Raw genomic sequence first — 23,223 nt, forward strand, 5'->3', positions numbered from 1 at the left:
AGGGGCCGCCCATTTAAAACAGAGATGAGGAGAAATTTCTTCTCTCAAGAGCATTGTGGATCTGTGGAATTCGCTGCCTCAGAGAGCTGTGGAAGCTGGGACATTGAATAAATTTAAGTCAGAAATAGTCAGTTTCTTAAATGATAAGGGGATAAGAGGTTATGGGGAGCGGGCGGGGAAGTGGAGCTGAGTCCATGATCAGATCAGCCATGATCTTATTGAATGGCGGAGCAGGCTCGAAGCGCCGTATGGCCTACTCCTGTTGTGTATGGAGAAAGAGTCAGACTGAACACTGTGAGCTCAAAGTAAAGTGTGACCTTAGTCTTTTATTGCAGGTCTCCAGAGTGCATCTCCAACCTGTGAAGCCTCCTTAAATACCTGTGCTCCCAAGGAATTATGGGATCCCTTGGGACTCCAGGGGATGAGCCCTCTGGTGGCTGTACAGAATAAATACAAGTCCACAATTATAACAACACTCCCCACCCAAAGTCAATAGTGTAACAATTTACAATGTGAGTTGAACTGGGGCCCTTCTTGCCCTGATTGATCGTCTCGGTGTGAAAGCTGGTGTTGTTGAATCATTTGTTGGGCCCTCGCTGGGCTGCTGTGCAGCTGGCCTTGCTGGGCTGCCTGGTGTGTTGGGCCCTGCAGGGCTGCTGTGGATGATGGGTTCTGGTTTGTGGTCAACCGTGGTGCCCGTTGCCACTGGTGTGTGTGTTGGGGGATCAAAGAAGGTAGGGTCCAAGCTGGGTTGCTCAGGATAGTCCGTGAATCTGAGTTTGATTTGGTCCAAGTGTTTCCGGTGAATGAGTCCATTTGAAAGTTTGACCCGAAACACCCTGCTCCCTTCTTTGGCCACGACAGTGCCGGGAAGCCACTTGGGACCTTGTCCATAATTTAATACAAATACAGGATCATTGATTTCAATCTCGCATGACACATTTGTGCTATCACGGTATGCACTTTGTTGAAGCCGTCCGCTCTCTACCTGTTCATGTAGATCAGGATGAACTAACGAGAGCCTTGTCTAAAGTGCTCTTTTCATGAGCAGTTCAGCAGGTGGGATCCCAGTGAGTGAGTGGGGTCTCGTGTGGTAGCTAAGCAGGATTCGGGATAGGCGAGTCTGCAGTGAGCCTTCAGTTACCCTTTTGAAGCCTTGCATGATGGTTTAAAGATAAGAACATAAGAACATAAGAATTAGGAACAGGAGTCGGCCATCTAGCCCCTCGAGCCTGCTCCGCCATTCAAAAAGATCATGGCTGATCTGGCCGTGGACTCAGCTCCACTTACCCGCCTGCTCCCCATAACCCTTAATTCCCTTATTGGTTAAAAATCTATCTATCTGTGATTTGAATACATTCAATGAGCTAGCCTCAACTGCTTCCTTGGGCAGAGAATTCCACAGATTCACAACCCTCTGGGAGAAGAAATTCCTTCTCAACTCGGTTTTAAATTGGCTCCCCAGTATTTTGAGGCTGTTTCCCCTACCAGTGGAAACAACCTCTCTGCCTCTATCTTGTCTATCCCTTTCATGATTTTAAATGTTTCTATAAGATCACCGCTCCATCCTTCTGAACTAGAACGAGGGAAGACCCAGTCTACTCAATCTATCATCATAAGGTAACCCCCTCATCTCCGGAATCAGCCTAGTGAATCGTCTCTGTACCCCCTCCAAAGCTAGTATATCCTTCTTTAAGTAAGGTGACTAAAAGTGCACGCAGTACTCCAGGTGCTGCCTCACCAATACCCTGCACAGTTGCAGCAGGACCTCCCTGCTTTTGTACTCCATCCCTCTCGCAATGAAGGTCAACATTCCATTCGCCTTCCTGATTACCTGCTGCACCTGCAAACTAACTTTTTGGGATTCATGCACAAGGACCCCCAGGTCCCTCTGCACCTCAGCATGTTGTAATTTCTCCCCATTCAAATAATATTCCCTTTTACTGTTTTTTTCCCCAAGGTGGATGACCTCACACTTTCCGACATTGTATTCCATCTGCCAAACCTTAGCCTATTCGCTTAACCTATCCAAATCTCTTTGCAGCCTCTCTGTGTCCTCTACACAACCCGCTTTCCCACTAATCTTAGTGTCATCTGCAAATTTTGTTACACTACACTCTGTCCTCTGTTCCAGGTCATCTATATTTTTTGTAAACAGTTGTGGTCCCAGCACCGATCCCTGTGGCACACCACTAACCACCGATTTCGAACCCGAAAAGGACCCATTTATCCCGACTCTCTGCTTTCTGTTCGCAAGTCAATTCTCTATCCATGCTAATACATTTCCTCTGATTCCGCGTACCTCTATCTTCTGCAGTAATCTTTTGTGTGGCACCTTATCGAATGCCTTTTGGAAATCTAAATACACCACATCCATCGGTACACCTCTATCCACCATGCTCGTTATATCCTCAAAGAATTCCAGTGAATTAGTTAAACATGATTTCCCCTTCATGAATACATGCTGTGTCTGCTTGATTGCATTATTCCCATCTAGATGTCCTGCTATTTCTTCGTTGATGATAGTTTCAAGCATTTTCCCCACTACAGATGTTAAACTAACCGGCCTATAGTTACCTGCCTTTTGTCTGCCCCCTTTTTTAAACAGAGGTGTTACATTAGCTGCTTTCCAATCCGCTGGTACCTCCCCAGAGTCCAGAGAATTTTGGTAGATTATAACGAATGCATCTGCTATAACTTCCGCCATCACTTTTAATACCCTGGGATGCATTTCATCAGGACCAGGGGACTTGTCTACCTTGAGTCCCATTAGCCTGTCCAGCACTACCTCCCTAATGATAGTGATTGTCTCAAGGTCCTCCCTTCCCACATTCCTGTGACCAGCAATTTTTGGCATGGTTTTTGTGTCTTCTACTGTGAAGACTGAAGCAAAATAATTGTTTAAGGTCTCAGCCATTTCCACATTTCCCATTATTAAATCCCCCTTCTCATCTTCTAAGGGACCATCATTTACTTTCGTCACTCTTTTCCGTTTTATATATCTGTAAAAGCTTTTACTATCTGTTTTTATGTTTTGCGCAAATTGACCTTCGTAATCTAATTCTTTATTGCTTTTTTAGTCATTCTTTGCTGTTGTTTAAAATTTTCCCAATCCTCTAGTTTCCCACTAACCTTGGCCACCTTATACGCATTGGTCTTTGATTTGATACTCTCCTTTATTTCCTTGGTTATCCACGGCTGGTTATCCCTTTTCTTACCGCCCTTCTTTTTCACTGGAATATATTTTTATTGCGCACTATGAAAGAGCTCCTTAAAAGTCCTCCACTGTTCCTCAATTGTGCCACCGTTTAGTCTGTGTTCCCAGTTTACTTTAGCCAACTCTGCCCTCATCCCACTGTAGTCCCCTTTGTTTAAGCATAGTACGCTCGTTTCTGACACAACTTCCTCACCCTCAATCTGTATTACAAATTCAACCATACCGAGATGAGGAGAAACTTCTTCACCCAGAGAGTGGTGAACCTGTGGAATTCTCTACCACAGAAAGTAGTTGAGGCCAATTCACTTAATATATTCAAAAGGGAGTTAGATGAAGTCCTTACTACTCGGGGGATCAAAGGTTATGGCGAGAAAGCAGGAAGGGGGTACTGAAGTTTCATGTTCAGCCATGAACTCATTGAATGGCGGTGCAGGCTAGAAGGGCTGAATGGCCTGCTCCTGCACCTATTTTCTATGTTTCTATGTTTCTTTGTGATCACTCATTCCGAGAGGATCTTTTACTAGGAGATCGTTTACTATTCTTGTCTCATTACACAGGACCAGATCTAAGATAGCTTGCTCCCTTGTAGGTTCTGTAACGTACTGTTCTAAGAAACAATCCCGTATGCATTCTATGAATTCCTCCTCCAGGCTACCCCGTGCGATTTGAGTTGACCAATCGATATGTAGGTTAAAATCCCCCATGACTACTGCCGTTCCTTTTTCACATGCCTCCATTATTCCCTTGATTATTGCCCGCCCCACCATGAAGTTATTATTTGGGGGCCTATAACCTACGCCCACCAGTGACTTTTTCCCCTTACTATCTCTAATCTCCACCCACAATGATTCAACATGTTGTTCATTTGAGCCAATATCGTCTCTCACAACTGCCCTGATATCATCCTTTACTAACAGAGCTACCCCACCTCCTTTCCCTTCTTGTCTATCTTTCCGAATCGTCAGATACCTCTGTATGTTTAATTCCCAGTCTTGGCCACCCTGCAACCATGTTTCTGTAATGGCCACCAAATCATACCCATTTGTAATGATTTGTGCCGTCAACTCATTTACTTTATTTCGAATGCTGCGTGCATTTAGGTAGAGTGTTTTAATCCTAGTTTTTAAACCATGATTTTTAGTTTTGACCCCTCCTGCAGCCCCTTTATATTCAGTGGCCCTTTATGTTTTTTGCCTTGGGTTTCTCTGCCCTCCACTTTTACTCATCTCCTTTCTGTCTTTTGCTTTTGTCTCCTTTTTGTTTCCCTCTTTCTCCCTGCATTGGTTCCCATCCCCCTGCCATATTAGTTTAACTCCTCCCCAACAGAACTCCTCCCTTACAGAACCAGTGGGAACCTGTTCAACCTTCATTGACTCCAGGTCCAAGACCACCTCAACGTCTGTCGTCGAGCTACAGTACGCGGATGATGCCTGCATCTGCGCACACACAGAGGCTAAACTCCATCATAGTCAACGTATTTACTGAGGCGTATGAAAGCATGGGTCTTACGTTACACATTCATAAGACAAAGGTCCTCCACCAGCCTGTCCTCACCGCACAGCACTCCGCCGCACCCCTTGCCCCAGTTATCAACATCCCCACCAACACCTGGGAGTCCCTGGCCAAAGATCGCCCTAAGTGGAGGAAGTGCATCCGGGAGGGCACTGAGCACCTCGAGTCTCATTGCCAAAAGCATGCAGAAAATCAAGCGCAGGCAGCGGAAAGAGCGTGCAGCAAACCAGTCCCATGCATCCATTTCCTCAACGACTATCTGTCCCATCTGTGAAAGGGACTGTGGTTCTCGTATTGGACTGTTCAGTCACCCAAGAACTCACTTTTAGAGTGGAAGCAAGTTTTCCTCGATTCCGAGGGGCTGCCTATGATGATGATGGATGATCTGTACCTCAACTCCATTTACCCAACTTTGTTCCATATCCCTTGATAGCCTTAACAAAAATCTATCGATCTCAGTCTTGAAAATTCCAATTGACCCAGCATCCACTGTCTTTTGAGGGAGAGTATTCTAGATTTCCACTACCTTCCTGATTTCACTTCCAAATGGCCGAGCTCTTATTTAAGATTATGCCTGCTTGTTTTAGATTCCCCACCTGCGGAAATAGTTTCTCTGTATCTACTCTATCGAATCCTTTAATCATTTTATATACCCCATTTGATTCACTGCTCAACCTTCTAAACTTAAGGAAATACAAACCAAGTTTATGCAACCTGTCCAGCTGTTAACTCTTTAAGCTCTGGAATAATTCTGATGAATCTGCCCTATACCACTAACAAGGTCAATATAACTGTCCTGAGGTTTGGTGCCCAATCTGCATACAGTACCCCGGATGGAGTCTGACCAACTGAAGCATCACTTCCTCACTTTCATATCCTAATGCCATTGAGATAAAGGCAATCATCCCATTAGCATTTTTGATTATTTTTTTGTACCTTTAACACTAGACTTTTACAAATTGTGTACATGGACACCAAAATTTTATTGCTTCATGTGTGGACATCAGAAGAAAACAGGTTCAGGCATGGCCATGATGCATTCCACAGTCAAATAATTAGCTGGCACTTTGTTTTGGCTTACACAAGAAGAATGGCCATTTGGCTGAGGTACTGTCATTTGAAGAACTGTACCTCAGACCCAAGACCGTAACCAACTTTCAAAATTCTCTCGATTCAGTACTGTTGCTTTAGATTGGAAAATGGCGCATGTCACCCCACTATTTAAGAATGGTGAGATAGGGAAACCAGGGAATTATAGACCAGTCAGCCTAACATCTGTTGTCTGGAAATTGTTAAGAGTCTGTAATTCAGGATAGGGTGACTGAACATCTCGAAAATTTTCAGTTGATCAGAGAGAGCCAGCATGGATTTGTGAAAGGTAGGGCATGCCCAACAAACCTGATTGAATTTCCTGAGGAGGTGACGAAAGCAGGCCAGGGGAATGTCTATGGATGTTATTAATATGGAATTACAGCAGGTATTTGATAAAGTCCCACATAAGAGATTTTTAACTGAGGTAGAAGTCCACGAATTGAGGGCAAATTATTGACTTGGTTAGGAGATTGACTGAGCGGCAAGAGACAGAGAGCAGAGATAATGGGTAGGTTCTCAAATTGGCACAATGTGACTAGTGATGTCCCACAGGGATCTGTGTTCGGGCCTCAACTATTCACAGCATTTATCAATGACTTAGATGATGGCATAGAAAGTCATATATCCAAATTTTCCGATGAGAAAGTTAGGCGGTATTGTAGGCAGTACAGAGGAAAGAATAAAATTACAAAGAAATATTGATAGATCAAGTGAGTGGGAAAAACTGTGGCAAATGGATTTCAATGTAAGCAAATCTGAGATCATCCACTTTGGATTCAAAAACAATAGAACAGGGTACTTTCTAAATGATGAAAAGCTAAAAACAGTGGAGGTCCAAAGAGACTTGGGAATCATTAAAATGTCATGAACAGACACAGAAAATAATTCAAAAGGCTAAAGGAATGCTGGCCTTAAAATCTAGAGGACGAGAATACAAGGGGGTAGATGTTATGCTGTAGCCATACAAAATCCTGCTTAGAACTCACCTGGGAGTATTGTGAGCAGTTCTGGACACCACACCTTAGAAAAGATATATTGGCTTTGGAGGGAGTGCAGTGTAGGTTTACCAGAATGATACCCAGACTTCAAGGTTTAAGTTACGAGGAGAGATTACACAAATTATGGTTGCATTCCTTTGAATTGAGAAGGTTCAAGGATGATCTGATCAAAGTTTTCAAGATATTAATGGGAACAGAGATAGTAGACAGAGAGAATCTATTTCCACTGGTTGGAGTCTAGGACGAGAGCCAGACCATTCAGGAGTGAAATTAGGAAACACTTCCACACACAAAGGGTGGTAGAAGTTTGGAACTCTCTTCCGCAATGGCAATTGATGCTAGATCAACTGTTCACTTTAAATCGGAGATCGCTAGGTTTTTGTGAACGAAAGATATTAAGAAATAGGGGCCAATGGTGGCATCTGGAGTTAGGTTGCACATCAGCTCATTGAATAGAAACATAGAAACATAGAAAATAGGTGCAGGAGTAGGCCATTCGGCCCTTCGAGCCTGCACCGCCATTCAATGAGTTCATGGCTAAACATGCAACTTCAGTACCCCATTCCTGCTTTCTCACCATACCCCTTGATCCCCCTAGTAGTAAGGACTACATCTAACTCCTTTTTGAATATATTTACTGAATTGGCCTCAACAACTTTCTGTGGTGGAGAATTCCACAGGTTCACCACTCTCTGGGTGAAGAAGTTTCTCCTCATCTCAGTCCTAAATGGCTTAGCCCTTATCCTTAGACTGTGACCCCTGGTCCTGGACTTCCCCAACATTGGGAACATTCTTCCTGCATCTAACCTATCTAAAACCATCAGAATTTTAAACGTTTCTATGAGATCCCCTCTCATTCTTCTGAACTCCAGTGAATACAAGCCCAGTTGATCCAGTCTTTCTTGATATGTCAGTCCTGCCATCCCGGGAATCAGTCTGGTGAACCTTCGCTGCACTCCCTCAATAGCAAGAATGTCCTTCCTCAAGTTAGGAGACTAAAACTGTACACAATACTCCAGGTGTGGCCTCACCAAGGCCCTGTACAACTGTAGTAACACCTCCCTGCCCCTGTACTCAAATCCCCTCGTTATGAAGGCCAACATGCCATTTGCCTTCTTAACCACCTGCTGTACCTGCATGCCAATCTTCAATGACTGATGTACCATGACACCCAGGTCTCGTTGCACCTCCCCTTTTCCTAATCTGTCACCATTCAGATAATAGTCTGTCTCTCTGTTTTTACCACCAAAGTGGATAACCTCACATTTATCCACATTATACTTCTTCTGCCATGCATTTGTCCACTCACCTAACCTATCCAAGTCATTCTGCAGCCTCATAGCATCCTCCTCGCAGCTCACACTGCCACCCAACTTAGTGTTATCCGCAAATTTGGAGATACTACATTTAATCCCCTCGTCTAAATCATGAATGTACAATGTAAACAGCTGGGGCCCCAGCACAGAACCTTGCGGTACCCCACTGGTCACTGCCTGCCATTCTGAAAAGTACCCATTTACTCCTACTCTTTGCTTCCTGCCTGCCAACCAGTTCTCAATCCACGTCAGCACACTACCCCCAATCCCATGTGCTTTAACTTTGCACATTAATCTCTTGTGTGGGACCTTGTCGAAAGCCTTCTAAAAGTCCAAATACACCACATCAACTGGTTCTCCCTTGTCCACCCTACTGGAAACATCCTCAAAAAATTTCAGAAGATTTGTCAAGCATGATTTCCCTTTCACAAATCCATGCTGACTTGGACCCCTATCATGTCACCTCTTTCCAAATGCGCTGCAATGACATCCTTAATCATTGATACCATCATTTTACCCACTACTGATGTCAGGCTGACCGGTCTATAATTCTCTGTTTTCTCTCTCCCTCCTTTTTTAAAAAGTGGGGTTACATTGGCTACCCTCCACTCCACAGGAATTGATCCAGAGTCTATGGATGTTGGAAAATGACTGTCAATGCATCCGCTATTTCCAAGGCCACCTCCTTAAGTACTCTGGGATGCAGTCCATCAGGCCCTGGGGATTTATTGGCCTTCAATCCCATCAATTTCCCCAACACAATTTCCTAACTAATAAGGATTTCCCTCAGTTCCTCCTTCTTACTAGACCCTCTGACCCCTTTTATATCCGGAAGGTTGTTTGTGTCCTCCTTAGTGAATACCGAACCAAAGTACTTGTTCAATTGGTCTGCCATTTCTTTGTTCCCCGTTATGACTTCCCCTGATCCTGACTGCAGGGGACCTACGTATGTCTTTACTAACCTTTTTCTCTTTACATATCTATAGAAACTTTTGCAGTCCGTCTTAATGTTCCCTGCAAGCTTCCTCTCGTACTCTATTTTCCCTGCCCTAATCAAACCCTTTGTCCTCCTCTGCTGAGTTCTAAATTTCTCCCAGTCCCCGGGTTCACTGCTATTTCTGGCCAATTTGTATGCCACTTCCTTGGTTTTAATACTATCCCTGATTTCCCTTGATAGCCACGGTTGAGCCACCTTCCCTTTTTTATTTTTACGCCAGACAGGGATGTACAATTGTTGTAGTTCATCCATGCGGTCTCTAAATGCCTGCCATTGCCCATCCACAGTCAACCCCTTAAGTATCATTCGCCAATCTATCCTAGCCAATTCACGCCCCATACCTTCAAAGTTACCCTTCTTGAAGTTCTGGACCATGGTCTCTGAATTCACTGTTTCATTCTCCATCCTAATGTAGAATTCCACCATATTATGGTCACTCTTTCCAAAGGGGCCTCGCACAACGAGATTGCTAATTAATCCTCTCTCATGACACAACACCCAGTCTAAGATGGCCTCCCCCCTAGTTGGTCCCACGACATGTTGGTCTAGAAAACCATCCCTTATGCACGCCAGGAAATCCTCCTCCACTGTATTGCTTCCAGTTTGGTTAGCCCAATCTATATGCATATTAAAGTCACCCATGATAACTGCTGCACCTTTATTGCATGCACCCCTAATTTCCTGTTTGATGCCCTCCCCAACATCACAACTACTGTTTGGAGATCTGTACACAACTCCCACTGATGTTTTTTGCCCTTTGGTGTTCTGTAACTCTACCCATATAGATTCCACATCATCCAAGCTAATGTCCTTCCGAACTATTGCATTAATCTCCTCTTTAACCAGCAATGCTACCCCACCTCCTTTTCCTTTTATTCTATCCTTCCTGAATGTTGAATACCCTTGGATGTTGAGTTCCCAGCCCTGATCATCCTGGAGCCACGTCTCTGTAATCCCAATCGCATCATATCTGTTAACATCTATTTGCACAGTTAATTCATCCACCTTATTACGGATACGCCTTGCATTAAGACACAAAGCCTTCAGGCTTGTTTTTTTAACACCCTTTGTCCTTTTAGAATTATGATGTGGTGTGGCCCTTTTTGTTTCTTGCCTTTGTTTGCTCTGCCTTCCACGATTGCTTTTTACTTTTCTACCATCTGTTTCTGACTCCATATTACTTCGCCCTATCTCGCTGCATAGGTTCCCATCCCCCTGCCATATTAGTTTAAACACTCCCGAACTGCATTAGCAAATGTTACCCCAGGATATCAGTTCCAGTCCTGCCCAATTGCAGACCATGCGTTTTGTACAGGTCCCACTTCCCCCAGAACTGGTTCCAATGTCCCACGAATTTGAATCCCTCCCTCTTGCACCACTGCTCAAGCCACGTATTTATTCTATCAATCCTGCTCCCTCTACTCTGATTAGCACGTGGCACTGGTAGCAATCCAGAGATTGCTACCTTTGAGGTCCTACTTTTTAATTTAACTCCCAGCTCCCTAAATTCAGCTTGTAGGACCTCTTCCCGCTTCTTACCTATATCGTTGGTACCTATGGCATCGAATGGCAGAACAGGCTCAATGGGCTCAATGGCCTACTCCTGTTCCTATGATCTGACCTCAGCCCATACCCCTGGATATGAGGCCATACTCCCAGACCAGAGATCGTACCTCCCGACCCAACCCCATACATCGAGGCCATACCCCAAGACCCGAGCCCCTGAGTCCTGAACCCCGGGACCCGAGACCCGAGCTCTGAGCCACCGACCATGCCCCCCGCCCCCCGAGACCGTAGCCCCCACCCCTCGACCCAAGCCCCGAGCCTTTGAGAGCAGGGACCCGAGCCCCTGACCCCATACCCACCCCGCACCGAGCCCCAAACCCTGGGATCCGAGACCGTAACCCCAAGATGCGAGCCCATACTCCCGAGGCCCAAGCCCCTGACCCAAGACCGTACCCCTCACCCCCCCCCGAGAACCGAACCCTCAAGACCCGAGCCCGTACCACCCACTCCCCCCACGAGAACCGATCCCGTACCCCACCACCTCACCGAGACCCGAGCCCGTACTCCCGAGACCCGAGACCTCCGTACATGGAAATATAGAAAATAGATGCAGGACTAGGCCATTTGTTCCTTCGAGCCTGCACCACCATTCAATAAGATCATGGCTGATCATTCACCTCGGTAACCCTTTCCTGCTTTCTCTCCATACCCCTTAATCCCTTTAGCCGTCAGGGCCATATCTAACTCCCTCCTGAATATATCTAACGAACTGGCATCAATAACTATCTGCGATAGTGAATTCCACAGGTTCACAGCTCTGAGTGAAGCACTTTCTCCTCATCTCGGTCCTAAATGGCCGACCCCTTATCCTTAGACTGTGACCCCTGGTTCTGGACTTCCCAAAGATCGAGAAAATTCTTCCCGCATCTAACGTGTCCAGTCCCGTCAAAATTTTATATGTTTCGATGAGATCCCCTCTCATTCTTCTAAACTCCAGTGAATACAGGCCCAGTCGATCCAGTCTCTCCTCATGTGTCAGTCCTGCCATCCCGGGAATCAGTTTGATGAACCTTCGCTGCACTCCCTCAATAGCAAGAACATCCTTCCCCAGATTAGGAGACCAAAACTGGACACAATATTCCAGATGAGGCCTCACTAAAGCCCTGTACAATTGCAGCAAGATCTCCCTGTCCAACATTCAAATCCCCTAGCTATGAAGGCCAACATACCATTTGCCTTCTTCACCGCCTGCTGTACCTGCATGCCAACATTCAATGACTCATGTACCATGACACCCAGGTCTCGTTGCACCTCCCCTTTTCCTAATCTGCTGCCATTCAGATAATATTCTGCCTTCATGTTTTTGCCACCAAAGTGGATAACCTCACATTTATCCACATTATACTGCATCTGCCATGCATTTGCCCACTCACCTAACCTATCCAAATCACCCTGCAGCCTCTTAGCATCCTCCTCACAGCTCACACTGCCACCAAGCTTAGTGTCATCTGCAAACTTGGAGATATTACACTCAATTCCTTCATCTAAATCATTGCTATATATTCTAAATAAGCTGGGGTCCCAGCACTAAGCCCTGCGGCACCCCACTAGTCACTGCCTGCCATTCTGAGAAGGACCCGTTTATCCCGACTCTCTGCTTCCTGTCTGCCAACCAGTTCTCTATCCACGTCAATACATTACCCCCAATACCATGTGCTTTAATTTTGCACACTAATCTCTTGTGTGGGACCTTGTCAAAAGTCTTTTGAAAGTACAAATACACCACATCCACTGGTTCTCCCTTGTCTACTCTACCAGTTACATCCTCAAAAAATTCTAGAAGATTTGTCAAGCATGATTTCCCTTTCATAAATCTATGCTGACTTGGACCGATCTGGTCACTGCTTTTCAAATGCGCTGTTATTTCATCTTTAATAATTGATTCCAACATTTTCCCCACTACTGATGTCAGGCTAACTGGTCTATAATTACCTGTTTTCTTTCTCCCTCCTTTTTTAAAAAGTGGTGTTACATTAGCTACCCTCCAGTCCATAGGAACTGATCCAGAGTCGATAGACTGTTGGAAAATGATCACCAATGCATCCACTATTTCTAGGGCCATTTCCTTCAGTACTCTGGGATGCAGACTATCAGGCCCTGGGGATTTATTGGCTTTCAAGCCCACCAATTTCCCTAACACAATTTTCTGACTGATAAGGATTTCCTTCAGTTCCTCCTTCTCGCTAGACCCTCGGTCCCCGAGTATTCCGGAAGGTCATTTGTGTCTTCCTTCTTGAATACAAAACCAAAGTATTTGTTCAATTGGTCTGCCATTTCTTTGTGCCCCATTATAAATTCACCTGATCCTGACTGCAAGGGACCAATGTTGTCTTCACTAATCTTTTTCTCTTCACATATCTATAGAAGCTTTTGCAGTCAGTTTTTATGTTCCCAGCAAACTTACTCGCATACTCTATTTTCCCCCCTACTAATTAAACCCTTTGTCCTCCTCTGCTGAATTCTAAATTTCTTCTCGTCCTCAGGTTTTCTGCTTTTTCTAGCCAATTTATATGCCTCTGCCTTGCATTTAACACAATCCCTAATTTCCCTTGTTAGCCACGGTTAAGCTACCTTCCCCGTTTTATTTTTACTCCAGACAGGGATATACAATTGTTGAAGTTCATCCGTGTGACCTTTAAATGTTTGCCATTTCCTATCCACCATCAACCCTTTAAGTACCATTCACCAGTTTATTGTAGCCAATTCACATCTCATACCATCGAAGTTACTTTTCCTGAAGTTCAGGACCCTAGTCTCTGAATTAAGTGTCACTCTCCATCTGAATAAAGAATTTTACCATATTATGGTCACTCTTCCCCAAGGGGCCTCGCACAACAAGATTGCTAATTAGTCCTTTCTCATTACACATCGCCCAGTCTAGGATGGCCAGCCCTCTCGCTGGTTCCTCGACATATTGGTCCAGAAAACCATCCCGAATAAACTCCAGGAAATCCTCCTCCACCTTATTGCCACCAGTTTGGTTAGCCCAATCTATATGTAGATTAAAGTCACCCTTGATAACTGCTGTACCTTTATGGCACGCATCCCTAATTTCTTGTTTGATGCTGTCCCCTGGAGCCATGTCTCCGTAATCCCAATTATATATTCATTAATAGCTGCCTGCGCAGATAATTCGTTCACCTTCTTACATACCCCCGATACCCGAGCCCGTACCGCCACCCCACTCCCCCAGAGACCCGGGCCCGTACTCCCGCGCCCGTACTTGAGCCCTTCTCCCCAGCACCCCCGAGCTTCCAACCCGTAACTCCCGCCCCACCCCCCCCCCCCCCCCGAGACCCAAGCCTGTAAACCCCATCCCACCCCCTCAGGACCTACCCCGTACCCGTACCTCCCCCCCGAGACCCGAGCCCGTAAACCCACCACGCCCCCCACCCCGAGTACCAAGTCCGTTAAAACCCCCCATCCCGAGACCCGAGCCCGTAAACCCCCCTCAAGACCCAAGCCCGTAAACCCCACCCCACCCCCTGGGGACCCTCCCTCGTACCTGTAACACCCCTGCCCCGAGACCCGAGCCCGTAAACCCACCCACCCCCGAGACCCAAGCCCATAAACCACCCCCCCCCGAGACCGAAGCCCGTAACCCCGAACGCATACTCGCCCCCATCCGAGACCCAAGCCCGTAAACCCACCCCCCCATGAGATTCGAACCCCTGAGCCTGTAACCCCCCCACCCCACGACTCTCCCCTGTACCCCCGAGACCCTAACCCCCCCTCCCGAGACCCTCCCCCGTAACCCCCCCTCCTAAGACCCTCTCCTGTAACCCCCACTGAGCCCCAAGATCGTACCCCCGAACCTGTACCCTCGAGCACGTACCCCACCCCTCCCCGTACCCCCGAGCCTGTACCCTTGAGACCCGGGACCCGAGCACCCGACCTGAACCCGTACCCCCAAGACCTAAGCCTGTACCCCTAGACCAGAGACCATGCCTCCTGCCCCTAGCACATATCCCCCCGCGACCCAAGACCGTATCTCCTGACCCAAGCAAGTACCCCCGACCCGAGACCATATCCCCCAATCCGTGCATGTACCCACAAGTTCCTGTACCCCAACATGAGTCTGTTTTAACAAAAGGAGTGGAAAAAATCAAGAAGGAGAAAGAGAATGTCAACTATTGAGGGATTCAATTTTTTATTTCGGCATAATATATCTTTGCGTGCAGTTTTGGTCACCTTACTTAAGGAAGGATATACCAGCTTTGGAGGGGGTACAGAGATGATTCACTAGGCTGATTGCTGAGATGAGGGAGTTACCTGATGATGATAGATTGAGTAGACTGGGTCTTTACTCGTTGGAGTTCAGAAGGATGAGGGGTGATCTTATAGAAACATTTAAAATAATGAAAGGGATAGACAAGATAGAGGCAGAGAGGTTGTTTCCACTGGTCGGGGAGACTAGAACTCGGGGGCACAGCCTCAAAATACAGGGGAGCCAATATAAAACCGAATTGAGAAGGAATTTCTTCTTCCAGAGGGTGGTGAATCTGTGGAATTCTCTGCCCAAGCTAGCTCATTGAATGTATTCAAATCACAGATAGATAGATTTTTAATCAATAAGGGAATTAAGGGTTATGGGGCAGCAGGCAGGTAAATGGAGCTGAGTCCACGGCCAGATCAGCCATGATCTTGTTGAATGGCGGAGCAGTCTCGAGGGGCTAGATGGCCTACTCCTGTTCCTAATTCTTATGTTCTTATGTTATGATGAAAGAACCTACAGCCAATCTCCAGGGAGGTGTGCATTTAGAATACTATTTCACATATTTTACATGAAGATTTGTGTTTGAGGCGTGAATTCTGCTGTCAGTGAAATTACAATTTTCACCACAAAATGAAGCCTAAAATGTGATCATGGTAAATCTACTCACCACTGTTTGGCATCAGCATCACAGTTGCAGTGATACTTTGGATTGGTGCAATTTCGCTCAATCCCACAAGCACATTTCTGTATTCCGGGATTAGAACCTCCCCAGTAATAATGCTTCTCGTTTCCTCTTCCTATCCACCAAGTATATGGATTGCCATCTGCAAAAAGATCACAGACACACTAAATAAATGTTGACAATTAACCAGTGAAGCCTTTATTGACTGTCCGACCAAGAATATTTTTACTGGGCTAGTACCACAAATAATAATTGCCTTTTGCAATGGTATCAAAATTTGACTCCACTATTAATACATTACAAGCAGGCTGTATTCTACAAAAGCAGAATACTGCAGATGATGGAAATCTGAAATAAAAACAGAAAATGCTGGAAATACTCAGCATGTCAGGTTGCAACTGTGGAGAGAGAAACGGAGTTAACAATGATCCTTCGTCAAAACTGGAAAAAGTTAGAGATGTAACAGGTTTTTCAGCAAGTGTAGGGGCAGGGAAAGGGGGGAGGGGAGGAAAGGACAAAAGGGAAGGTCTGTAATAGGGTGGAAGGCAGAATAGATTGCATTCTACATTGGGATGCATTCTATGGAGAAGCCCTGCAACACAGAAGTACACAAATGTAATATTACAAAGTTGAGAGCCAAAATTCAAGATTTTAAGAGACATGCAGAAAATACTTGGTTGGAGGTTTCGAAATAGAAATAAAAATAGAAATAGAAATAGAAAATAGGTGCAGGAGTAGGCCATTCGGCCCTTCGAGCCTGCACTGCTATTCAATGAGTTTATGGCTGAACATGCAACTTCAGTACCCCATTCCTGCTTTCTCACCATACCCCTTGATCCCCATAGTAGTAAGGACTATATCTAACTCCTTTTTGAATATATTTACTGAATTGGCCTCAACAACTTTCTGTGGTAGAGAATTCCACAGGTTCACCACTCTCTGGGTGAAGAAGTTTCTCCTCATCTCGGTCCTAAATGGCTTATCCCTTATCCTTAGACTGTGATCCCTGGTTCTGGACATCCCCAACATTGGGAACATTCTTCCTGCATCTGACCTGTCTGAACCCGTCAGAATTTTAAACGTTTCTATGAGATCCCCTCTCATTCTTCTGAACTCCAGTGAATACAAGCCCAGTTGATCCAGTCTTTCTTGATATGTCAGTCCTGCCATCCCGGGAATCAGTCTGGTGAACCTTCGCTGCACTCCCTCAATAGCAAGAATGTCCTTCCTCAAGTTAGGAGACCAAAATTGTACACAATACTCCAGGTGTGGCCTCACCAAGCCCCTGTACAACTGTAGTAACACCTCCCTGCCCCTGTACTCAAATCCCCTCGCTATGAAGGCCAACATGCCATTTGCTTTCTTAACTGCCTGCTGTACCTGCATGCCAACCTTCAATGACTGATGTACCATGACACCCAGGTCTCGTTGCACTTCCCCTTTTCCCAATCTGTCACCATTCAGATAATAGTCTGTCTCTCTGTTTTTACCACCAAAGTGGATAACCTCACATTCATCCACATTATATTTCATCTGCCATGCATTTGCCTACTCACCTAACCTATCCAAGTCACTCTGCAGCCTCATAGCATCCTCCTCGCAGCTCACACTGTCACCCAACTTAATGTCATCCGCAAATTTGGAGATACTACATTTAATCCCCTCGTCTAAATCATTAATGTATAATATAAACAGCTGGGGCCCCAGCACAGAACCTTGCGGTACCCCACTAGTCACTGCCTGCCATTCTGAAAAGTACCCATTTATTCCTACTCTTTGCTTCCTGTCTGCCAACCAGTTCTCAATCCACGTCAGCACACTACCCCCAACCCCATGTGCTTTAACTTTGCACATTAATCTCTTGTGCGGGACCTTGTCGAAAGCCTTCTGAAAGTTCAAATACAAATCAACTGGTTCTCCCTTGTCCACTCTACTGGAAACATCCTCAAAAAATTCCAGAAGATTTGTCATGCATGATTTCCCTTTCACAAATCCACGCTGACTTGGACCTATCATGTCACTTCTTTCCAAATGCGCTGCTATGACATCCTTAATAATTGATTCCATCATTTTACCCACTACCGATGTCAGGCTGACCAGTCTATAATTCCCTGTTTTCTTTCTCCCCCCTTTTTTTAAAAGTGGGGTTACATTGGCTACCCTCCAATCCATAGGAACTGATCCAGAGTCAATGGAATGTTGGAAAATGACTGTCAATGCATCCGCGATTTCCAAGGCCACCTCCTTAAGTACTCTGGGATGCAGACCATCAGGCCCTGGGGATTTATCGGCCTTCAATCCCATCAATTTCCCCAACACAATTTCCCGACTAATAAGGATTCCCCTCAGTTCCCCCTTCTTACTCGACCCTCTTACCCCTTTGTGTGTTCGGAAAAGAGGTTTACAGCACAGGTGATAAAAATGGTCAGGTATTTCAAACTGATGACATGAGCATGTTTTAATGTGTGCTACTGAAAAATGATAAAGCATCTATGTATTTTTTTAAAATAGTGTTACAAATTGAGAATCCCATAGTGATAGTGTGGCTAAATATATTTGAATAAGTTGAAATGTATGGCTAGTAGTGTTCTAAGACATAACGAAAGAATTTGCTATTATAAATGTCTCATCTTCAGGTCATCTCAAAGCTCTTTACAACCAATGAATTCGTTTTTTTGATGTGCAGTCACCGTCATATGTTGGAAAATGTGGCAATCAATTTGTACACAGCATGATTCCTTCAACAGAAAATGAATGAATGACCAGATCAGCTGTTTTCAGTGGTGTTGAGTTGATTGAGGGAAGAATGTTGGCGAGGACATAAGAATTTGCCTGCTTCTATGCATTGTCTATGAGCTCTTTTACTTCCACCAGAGCTCGCAGACATGGCCTGGTTTAATGTCACATCTGAAAGACGACAGTTGCGACAATGCAGCACTACCTCAGTACTGCACTGGAGTGTCAGCCTAGATTATGCACTCGTAGTGGACTCTGACTCAGAGGTGAGAGTGCTATTAACTGAGCCAAGCAATAGGAAATAACACTGTTATAGCAGCATTATTGAAACCCAATCGGAAACTGTGGACAATGAAGCTGAAGGTTGAAACAATGAAGAAGTGTTTCCATACAGTACTGTCGACAGATAAAAGGCAGACACCCAATACATCTTATGTAATCCTCAGTCATTCATAAAGTGCTCACGCACGGATATATACTTGTTTCATACTTGATAAGAATAAATGCACACAGATTCAACACCAAGTCCCCAAGTCGATTGCTATAACATGCATGTTTGCAAATCCCTCCATGGCTTCGCCCCTCCCTATCTCTAACCTCCTCCAGCCCTACAAACTTCTGAGGTCTCTCTGTTCCTCCAATTATGGCCTCCTGCGCATTCCTGATTTTAATTGCTCCATCATTGGCATTGCATTCAGCTGCCGAGGCCTTAAGCTCTGGAATTCCCTCCCTAAAATGCTCCACCCCCCTCACCTCCTTTAAGATGCTCCTTAAAACCTAGTTCTTCCTGCCATAATATCTCCTTGTGGCTCAGTGTCAAATTTTATTTGATAATGCTCCGGTGAAGCTCCTTGGGACATTTTTATATGTTAAAGGCGCTATATAAATGCAAGTTGTTGTTTTGTTGAAGCATTAAATCAGCATTTTTGCAGGCGATGCAGCGATACTGTGGAATTATTTAAGTGTGGTGTTTTAAGTGCTTTGCTCACGTTTTGTTGGAGAAATTTCTTTTAATCTATTTTAAAGAATATACTGTTCCCAATTATATCATGCAAAGTATGCAAAATAAGTTTGAATGTGTCCTCTGCTGTTTTCGCAGTATCTACCAACTATCGATGTGGTTCAAATCTTAGTACAGATATACAAGCCTATGGCTTGTTGTTTTATTCAGTAATTAACTGTGGGTCACTGGACATCTAATTTACATAAATGACTTGGACTCATAAATCGAATACAAAGTGGTCAAATTTGCAGATGATAGCAAAGAATGTGGGGCAGTGGAACTGGTGGAAGCAGCTCTGAAATTATGAGCTGGACAAAATCTGTAAGTGAGCTGGCAATGGCAGAAGATTAATACAGACAAATGTAAAAAGGAAAATTCAGTGAAATATGTACTCGATAAATGGCGTTGAAAGAGTTACGGAGTTAAAAAGATCCAATGTTCAAAATGTCCAGCCATGCAGAATAACAATCAAAAAAACCAACAGAGCATTGAACGACATAAGCACAACAGCGGAATACAAGTCAGAGGAAGTTACGATGAAACTGTACAGTGCTCTTGCTAGACCACCTCGAGTACCATGATTAGTTGTGGTCACTGAGACACAATTGAGACAATCATGCTCTGGGGATTTATCGACCTTCAATCCCGTGTGCGTGTGCGCGCGTGATGCTCTTGCAGATCCGCCCAGTGCCACTTTCGAGGTGGCCTAGTGCGGGTTGGAGGGGAGAGCTGCCGAGAACCACCCGCTGATGTCAGCGGATGGCCGAGTGGCACAAATGACCTCTATCCCGCCGAGCTCCCATATTGATGTGGGCAGGAGTTGGCGCCAGAACGGGGGCGATCTGCTGCGAGGAGGCTAGTCTGTCCCCGACAGTAAGTATGAAAAAAGGTTAGTGAACATTTTAACATTTTTTTCCCCACAGCAACTTACCAGTATGGGGTCTCCTGAAGGTCTTCGGATAGTAAAAAATTTTAAAAAACAGCATTTTTTTCTTCAGGTCTTCAAGCCTCCATGGGCCTAACTCCATCCTCGATGGCACTTGGATGGTAAGTGCCTCTGCCGCCGAGAACGGTCTCCTCCCGCCTGTTGCCACCCAGATTGGTTGCGTATGTCATCCATTTGACGCCCTCCAACCTTTGAGGGACCTCGGCAATGAATATCCTGCCCCAAAGTAGCGTCCGGTACCTCGGTGGCCATCGGCGGCACTTTGCCCGGCATTTTGGGCGGGCAGAGGCCTTGATCAAAATCGACCCCTTTGGCCTCATAAGGCAGGTAAGAAAATTTTCCAAGTTAGTGTTAACTATGCCAAAGTTTATAGCCTTAATTGCATTAAAGCTTGCATAATGCAATGAGGTGTGCAGAAATCTCTCCAAGGACAAAAATATGAGACGGAGAAATTACTGATTGAGAAACATGCACTACAATGCATTCTTTATTTTACTGTCCCATTGCATACCAGCGAAAGTCTTTATAATAGGAGGCAGACAAAAGGGAAACTATAGAACAGTTAGCCTGACATCTGTGGTTGGGAAAATGTTGGAGTCATTATTAAAGAAGCAGTGGCAGGACACTTGGAAAAGCAAAATTCGGTCAAGCAGAGTCAGCATGGATTTATGAAGGGGAAGTCATGTTTGACAAATTTGCTGGAGTTCTTTGAGGATGTAACGAACAGGGTGGATAAAGGGGAACCAATGGATGTGATGTATTTGGACTTCGAGAAGGCATTTGACAAGCTACCACATAAAAGGTTACTGCACAAGATAAAAGTTCACGGGGTTGGGGGTAATATATCAGCACGGATAGAGGATTGGCTAACTAACAGAAAACAGAGTCAGGATAAATGGTTCATTCTCTGGTTGGCAATCAGTAACTAGTGGGGTGCCGCAGGGATGAGTGCTGGGACCCCAACTATTTACAATCTATATTAACGACTTGGAAGAAGGGACTGAGTGTAATGTAGCCAAGTTTGCTGATGATACAAAGATGGGAGGAAAAGTAATGTGTGAGGAGGACACAAAACATCTGCAAAAGGACATAGACAGGCTAAGTGAGTGGGAAAAAATTTGCAGATGGAGTATAATGTTGGAAAGTGTGAGGTCATGCACTTTGGCAGAAAAAAATCAAAGAGCAAGTTATTATTTAAATGGAGAAAGATTGCAAAGTGCTGCAGTACAGCGGGACCTAGGGATACTTATGCATGAAACATAAAAGGATAGTATGCAGGTACAGCAAGTGATCAGGAAGACCAATGGAATCTTGGCCTTTATTGCAAAGGGGATGGAGTATAAAAGCAGCGAAGTCTTGCTTTTGCTAGATAAGTTAATTCAGAGACTCGGGTCCTGAACTTAAAGAAAGGTAACTTCGATGGTATGAGATGTGAATTGGCTAGAATAGACTGGTGAATGATATTTAAAGGGTTGACGGTGGATAGGCAATGGCAAACATTTAAAGATCACATGATAAACTTCAACAATTGTGCAACCCTGTCTGGAGTAAAAATAAAACCGTGAAGGTGGCTCAACCGTGGCGAACAAGGGAAATTAAGGACATTGTTAAATCCAAGGAAGAGGCATATAAATTGCCCAGAAAAAGCAGCAAACCTGAGGACTGGGAGAATTTTATAATTCAGCAGAGGAGGACAAAGGGTTTAATCCTGAGGGGGAAAATAGAGTATGAGAGGAAACTTTCTGGGAACATAAAAACTGACTGCAAAAGCTTCCATAGATATGTGAAGAGAAAAAGATTAGTGAAGACAAACGTAGGTCCCTTGCAGTCAGATTCAGGTGAATTTATAATGACAAACAATGAAATGGCGGACCAGTTGAACAAATACTTTGGTTCTGGTCTTCATGAAGGAAGACACAAATAACCTTATTAGGCAGGAAATTGAGTTAGGGAAATTGAGTTAGGGAAATTGATGGGATTGAAGACCGATAAATCCCCGGGGCCTGATAGTCTGCATCCCAGAGTACTTAAGGAAGTGGCCCTAGAAATAGTGGATGCAATGGTGATCATTTTCCAACAGTCTATCGACTCTGGATCAGTTCCTATGGACTAGAGGGTAGCTAATGTAACACCACTTTTTAAGAAAGGAGGGAAGAGAGAAAATGAATAATTATAGACCGGTTAGCCTGACATCAGTAGTGGGGAAAATGTTGGAATCAATTATTAAAGATGAAATAGCAGCGCATTTGGTAAGTAGTGACCGGATCGGTCCAAGTCAGCATGGATTTATGAAAGGGAAATCATGCTTGACAAATCTTCTAGGATTTTTGGAGGATGTAACAGTAGAGTGGACAAGGGAGAACCAGTGGATGTGGTGTATTTGGACTTTCAAAAGGCTTCTGACAAGGTCCCACATAAGAGTTTGGTGTGCAAAATTAAAGCACATGGTATTAGGGGTAATGTACTGACGTGGATAGAGAACTGGTTGACAGACAGGAAGCAGAGAGTCGGGATAAACGGGTGCTTTTCAGAATGGCAGGCAGTGACTAGTGGAGTGCCGCAGGGCTCAGTGCTGGGAGCCCAGCTATTTACAATATACATTAATGATTTAGATGAAGGAATTGAGTGTAATATCTCCACGTTTGCAGATGACACTAAGCTGGGTGGCGGTGTGAATTGTGAGGAGGACGCTAAGAGGCTGCAGGGTGATTTGGACAGGTTATGTGAGCGGGCAAAGGCATGGCAGATGCAGTATAATGTGGATAAATGTGAGGTTATCCACTTTGGGGGCAAAAACACAAAGGCAGAATATTAGCTGAATGGCGGCTGATTAGGAAAAGCGGAGGTGCAATGAGACCTGGGTGTCATGGTACATCAGTCATTGAAAGTTGGCATGCAGGTACAGCAGGCGATGAAGGCGGCAAATGGTATGTTGGCCTTCA

At 44.9% G+C, this 23,223-nt stretch overlaps 1 protein-coding gene across 6 annotated transcripts in view; it reads right to left on the bottom strand.

Annotated features, from left to right (window-relative positions):
• The window catches only part of LOC139264555 (contactin-associated protein-like 2), a 2,534,539-nt gene that overhangs the window by 644,576 nt on the left and 1,866,740 nt on the right, over positions 1–23,223 (bottom strand). For all 6 annotated transcript variants that reach the window (XM_070881196.1, XM_070881199.1, XM_070881197.1 and 3 more), the window contains one exon: positions 15,582–15,738. In XM_070881196.1, the coding sequence (XP_070737297.1) occupies positions 15,582–15,738 (157 nt within the window). The remainder of the gene's footprint in view (positions 1–15,581; positions 15,739–23,223) is intronic.

This window comes from Pristiophorus japonicus, chromosome 5 (genome assembly GCF_044704955.1).
Source record: "Pristiophorus japonicus isolate sPriJap1 chromosome 5, sPriJap1.hap1, whole genome shotgun sequence".
Classification (NCBI taxonomy): domain Eukaryota; kingdom Metazoa; phylum Chordata; class Chondrichthyes; family Pristiophoridae; genus Pristiophorus; species Pristiophorus japonicus.